The 6,042-nt window shown below is 39.8% G+C and overlaps 1 protein-coding gene across 4 annotated transcripts in view; it reads left to right on the forward strand.

The window, feature by feature from the left end:
* Nucleotides 1-5,832, forward strand: part of kcnq5a (potassium voltage-gated channel, KQT-like subfamily, member 5a) — a 110,789-nt gene extending 104,957 nt beyond the window's left edge. For all 4 annotated transcript variants that reach the window (XM_016671020.1, XM_016671019.1, XM_016671022.1 and 1 more), the window contains 2 exons: nucleotides 1,564-1,690; nucleotides 2,733-5,832. In XM_016671020.1, coding sequence (XP_016526506.1) covers nucleotides 1,564-1,690; nucleotides 2,733-3,797 — 1,192 coding nt within the window. In that variant the 3' untranslated portion in view covers nucleotides 3,798-5,832. The remainder of the gene's footprint in view (nucleotides 1-1,563; nucleotides 1,691-2,732) is intronic.
* The last annotated feature ends 210 nt before the right edge of the window (nucleotides 5,833-6,042 follow it).

A 6,042-nucleotide genomic window follows, 5' to 3' on the forward strand; every position in this document is an offset into this window, starting at 1 on the left:
TTATCACATTAATTCAGAAGCTAAAATTACAGGAAATCAATTAGGAAGTTGAAGTTTGGGCACAAATAGGTAAATAATGATTTTAAACATGCCCCAAAAACAGACATAGCCTTTTCAGAACAACTTGGAGTGACTTGGAGTGACCACACTGCAAAAACACAAAATCTTGCCAAGTATTTTGGAACTTTCTAGTGAAAGTATCTTATTAATTGTGGTGGAAAACTATTATAAGTTAACATCTACTGATCATGTTATATGAAATGCTTGTGAACTCTCACCAAAATAACTATTTTGGTTACATGTACAAGGTTGGAAGTTGTTTCCCATGGCTGCATGAGAACCAGACTGTTTCACCCAATTGTTTTGAATTCCTTTATCTTTTGTATAAAACTCACGTGTTGCCTCTGCCAGGCAGAGCTTCCCATCCAGACCTGCTACATTACTGACTGTCCTATGAGCTCTCTGAGTTTGCACAGTTCATAAATAAACCTGATTGAGTGATTTCACCTGAACAGTGCTTGGTAGTAATTTTTTTCCACAACATTAATACACTTGAATTAAGACAAAACTGACATACTAGTAACATTTTTAAGTGAATCATTTCTTAATTTTGATGAAAGATTATTTCACTTATAACAAGGCAGTTTCCCCGAGTTGGAAGTGAATTAATCTGCCAGTGGAACTAGTACTTTTTCGTCAATATTAAGAAATTGTTGACTCAAAACGAGTTCCTATATCTTGCTGAAATGTTATGTCAGCTAGTTTTGTCTTATTTCAAGTGTACTAAGATATTTGCACTAGAAACCAGACAAAAACACTTGATAAGATTTTGTGTTTTTGCAGTGCATCATAGAAACCTGATCTCAATGGGTTAGAAAAAGTCTGTGTAACTCAGTTACATTAGTCCAGAATTCCAGCTGAGGTTGATGTGAAAGAAGAATAAAAAACTTGATTCAGTTCAAAAGTTAATTCTACAAATTAGATCTCATCTTATGTTCCCTCACACATAGTTTTTTCCTCAGGGTTTAACTTTGAGTGTGGAAACTGCTAACCTGGCAGGATTTACAGTGTGTGTTGAGGAGTTTTAACAAATCAGCGTGCACATTAACCTGACTAATTAATTGACTACAACGTTGAGGCCTCTTGTGCATGCAAGGACGTGACTTTGTTTTCTTGGAGTTGGGATGCAATTGTGGTTTTGAAAACATGGTAAAAATTAGCTAAAAATTATGGTTTTCTTCTTCTGTTTTTACTTTGCTAAACCTGAAATGTCACATCAGACAGTGATTTTTAAATGATACACAGTTATGTTCTTGTGCTTGCAGGATGTCAATGCATCAAAACCATTGACACCCCTTGAACATTTTTCATTTTGTCACAATACAGCACAAAGTTCTGTCAAATATACTTAAGTCATGTTTGACATTTGCTTTAATCTTCACATCCTGATTTAGCTTATGATCAATTATAGATTAACTAAACTGAGACACAGTGGCTTTCTTGCATTACGGCATCATCCCCCTTCAGTGTGTGTGTGTGTGTGTGTGTGTGTGTGTGTTTTAGGGTGGATCAGATTCTTGGGAAAGGCCAGATTCCGGTGGATAAGAAACCAAGGGACAAATTGCACCACGATGGAGACTCTATGGAGGGCATGAGCATGTTGGGACGAGTGTGTAAAGTAGAAAGACAGGTGTGGCTTTACAAAGACAATATTTCTCACAAACAGTCCTCGATAAACTCTACCGGTCGAAATCTTAAGAGGAAACGGGATCAAGACACGTAATTGAGCCCCCAATTTATTGAAAATACAGTAAATCGCAAACAGCCTGTACTGCTAACAGTGTTAACGGAGGAATCTTAGTAGGAGTTTCCACTACGTTCTTATACATTATTTCAATTTGTTTATATGCTTGATCTAAATGCTTAATAGGCATGTGAAGCTGCTCCATGTGGTGATGATAGCTTCATGAAGGGCCTCCATGATCTGGAATTGACTATTTTTTCCTAAACCTGCCCCACCATTCCTAATTATTTTGAATTTGATCAAAAGAACATGCATGATGGTTGAAAAGAGGTAATTTTTTTTACCTGCAAGAAGTCCTTTGTTAGATGGCGGTATTGTCCTGTTAAAAGACCTATGCAGACATCACCTTTAGAGATGAAAACCCTCCTTCAAATGATACATACTTGAAGTAAGAGTCTTTATTTGGGGTGAGGAGTTGCTTAGGTCTTCATGGACTCCCCATCTAAACCACCAGCTCAGGATAGGTGATTTTTTTTTATGGGGCTATCACTTGACTTTTTTGTGCAAATCCCCTTTAGAATTTTTATTTTATTCTTTAATTTACAAGGCCTGCAATGGATCACTGCAAGAGAGCTTGCTTGTGCAGTACCACAATCCTACTATAGAGTGTGAATGCCAGATATGGAAAATGCTCCACCAACAAACTGGTTTTAATGTGAATATTTCTCATTTCTTGCCCCGCCTTAAGATCTCTGATCAAGAATGTTTTTTACTAAATTTGTGCAATAAACGGATTTACCTGCTTGTCTTGGATCTCATTTACAGTAATCTTATACCTGTTATTCAGGAAGAACTTGTCCAAGTACTGAGATTAGTTTTGTTATGACGGGCAGATTTTTTTTTTCTTTTTTTTTTAATGGAATGCTTTACATTCTTTACTTGCTTTCAAGTTTTCTCCATAATAACCATTGTTCTCTCTCACACCAAGGTGTCCTCTATTGAAACAAAGTTGGATTCGTTGCTTGATGTTTACCGCCAAGTTCTCCAGAAGGGTCCTTCAGGGCTCTCCCTCTCCTCTTTGCCCCTTTTTGAGCTGGAAAATCACCAGCACCACAACTTGGACTACCCATCCTCCCCCCAGAGGGGGGATGCAGTTAGAGGGCGAGGAGACAATGCTGGCGGCGGCGGGATACACCGTTCTCATGGTGCCAACCCAAGAGGCCTGCGGCTCATTCTGGCACCGGCCGATGACGATTGTCCTCCAGATTCAGCGCCTCCGTCCTACCCCCCTTCCACTGCCTCACTCTCCCCTTCACCTCTGCTACCCCCAGACAGCCCTTACCCAACCCTTGCTACCAATTCCAAAAAATCCCACTTTCCTGATCTGCCGCCTCCGCCATCGTCGACTGGGAGCTTTACTCTCCAGCTTCCTCCCATGGCTCACCCCTCACACCTCCGATGCCCCGCTGACCCAGTCTCGGATGATGTGACAGATGAAGTAGGAGCCAATGACCAGAGTGTGGGCCCTTCTGTCATTGTAGGATGCAGTGCTGATGGTAGTGCTGACGGGGGCGGCGAGGCAGGGTTCGCACCCGGAAGGGTGCAGCTGCGGAAGAAGTCCGGCTTGAAATCCGGAGGGGTCTACAGGAGGCATTTGAGCCTGGAGGTTAACCCATTGCTGCTGCTCTCATCTAACCCAGAGAGGAGGCCTACAGACTGGGCAGGCAGTCTAGGGAAATCCCTCTCTGTGCATAATATCAACCAGCCTTTAACCAATCGTGCCCCTGGCCTTTCCGCCGCCCTCAACAACAGCAGCAGTAGCAGCAACGACAGCGAGCGCGGCAACGGCCACAGTGACCTCAGCAACTGGGATGGGACAGACCTCTTCATTAGTGAGTGCAAGCTGAAGCCGGCAGCTGACCACTATGACTTCCTGTCCCAGGGACCGGACAGCAGCCAGTCGGACATTTTACAGACTGAGGAGGAGGATGTTCCTCTCTCAAAGGGAAACTCGGAGTTCCTCGGTCAATCCTCACACTTACAGCTGGTGTAAGCACACTGACTGAAAAACAAAACACAAACTACAAACTGTATGTACACATACTGTGGCCAGCGCCACTTTTTAAACATATTTATATAGGGCACCATGCACATCATGCTCTGAATTTGACACTTTATACATGTACAAACAGTGTTTTCTGTTTTGTGTGACACGATTATGCCCATTTGCATATAAATCACATATTACACACTTTTATGTGGCACCTAAATGTCTGCATCCAGTAAGAAGAAAGAACGTACGAGTGTGAACGCAAGTGGCCATGTTCATGCTACACAAAATACGAAAACTATATATGCAGCACTTTGCTAAATTATTGATACTCCTTGAACTTTTTCACAGTTTGCTTCTTTAAAATCCCAACGTTTGGGTTTTTATTCAACACACCAACACAAGGTGTAAAATACTACATAGTTATATATATTTTTTGTTCCAAATTAGTTTTTTGAAGCCTTTAACGTGTGTTCCTCCAGGATTGTCCTGTATTTTGCTCTGTCCATCTTCCTCTCTGAGTTGCTGTAAAATAGTATCTACTCCCTTGCAGATTTGTTCTAGTTTTCCATTTTGTCTTGGTGTTGGGTTTAAGTGGAGGGTTTTTGAGCATTAACTTGTTAAAGGTCATGCCGCGGCATTTTAGTCTTACTCTGACCAGCTTCTATGTTCCTGATGAGAAAAGGAAATCTCCTCACTGCGATTCTGCCAACCCCATGTTCATAACTCAATCACATAAATTGCTGAAAAAGTACATTGGCTTTTGTGGTTGTTGCAAGGCAAACTGTGAAAGAGTTCAAGGGGTATGAATACATATGCTAAGCACTGTAAACAATCTTTCAGGAGAAAATGCAGCTTTCCTGGCTCCTTCACTCAGTATCATGACTCAAAGCACGATGTTAATTTTGACAAAAGATGCTTCTGTTGGAAGTGCTGGAAAATAGCCCATAAATGTTTATTTTTCTTCTGAGTAGAATAAGAATGTAAATGATGTAAGTCAACCTATCTGGCTCTTCACGTGAACAATTGAGTTTTCTTTCGTTTCAAAGCGACTCTTTAACTTTCTTCTTTCTATTAGTCAATCTGGACCTCAACTTAAACCAAAGAATGTAATCAAAATTCATCCAGCACAAACGCCACATGCATCCATTTTTTGTTAAAAAGAAGAAAGAAAACATGAAAAAAAATATTTTTAAAGATCATTTGGCAAGCTGAAGGTGTAAAGATCACAAAACACCAAATATTGTAAGAGGGAGCTACTAGAACAAAAGCTGAGATACACACTTATTCTTTGTTCTGTATAAATGATTGTATTTGATCTTTCTTGCAAGATAAGAAAAGCCATTTTCTGTCTAGTTTGTGTTTGTCTTTAATGCTAAACCTCTTACTTAGCTTTCCATACACAGATCACTTTCTGGACGGTTCTCACAAACCAATTACTAGAGGCTTAAATCTGTGGGAATGGGAAACGACAAATAATCAATGAAAAAAAATAAAAAGCAACAAACCGCAAACTGCATGTGTTGAGGCCACAGAGGAGTTAATCACATGATGATCTAAAGCATTTTTTGAAGTCTGCAATTGGGTAAAGGTTTGACCCTTCCCTCTGATTTTGCACAATAGTTTGGTAAATTAAATGCTAATGATTTGAATGCGGATTTAGCAAAGATTACTAAAGTGGACCTTCTCGATCATGCATGAGATGCTGCATGTGTGGAACTGCTGATGTCAATGTCAAACATGCAAACATATTCTGCCTTCTTGAACCTTGTTTTACTTTTAATTTGTAATATTTTGGTAGGGTATATTTGTTTTATGAGTTAATAAAATAGCCACCTACTATGTCAACGCAACGCATGCAACACTTCACTGGAATCTGATGTTTCCCTTTCCTGTATAAGTCAAAATTAAAAGCTCCTGCACTGATTAAATACCCCTTTTGAACAATTCGAATTGAAAGGAGGGTGTTATTGAGCAGGATGTGCAGTTTTTGATTTAGCATGCACATTTTCTTGCTTTATTCAGATATCCTGATTATTTAAAAAAAAAAAAATCCAAGTTATTGTTGATGAGAACCACAAAATTGTCAGGTCGGTTCAACAACCATCTGGTGTTCTTTTTGGATTACCTCTACAAACAATTTGTAAACATTAGATCGTAAAGTTGCACAAGTGAATCAAGGTTCACTGGCAGACTTTGGAAAATGTTTGACATAACTGATGCCTTTTTGTCTCAATTTTGCTGCAAA

This window comes from Poecilia formosa, unplaced genomic scaffold, assembly GCF_000485575.1.
Source record: "Poecilia formosa unplaced genomic scaffold, Poecilia_formosa-5.1.2 Scaffold40, whole genome shotgun sequence".
NCBI classification, from domain to species: Eukaryota; Metazoa; Chordata; class Actinopteri; order Cyprinodontiformes; family Poeciliidae; genus Poecilia; species Poecilia formosa.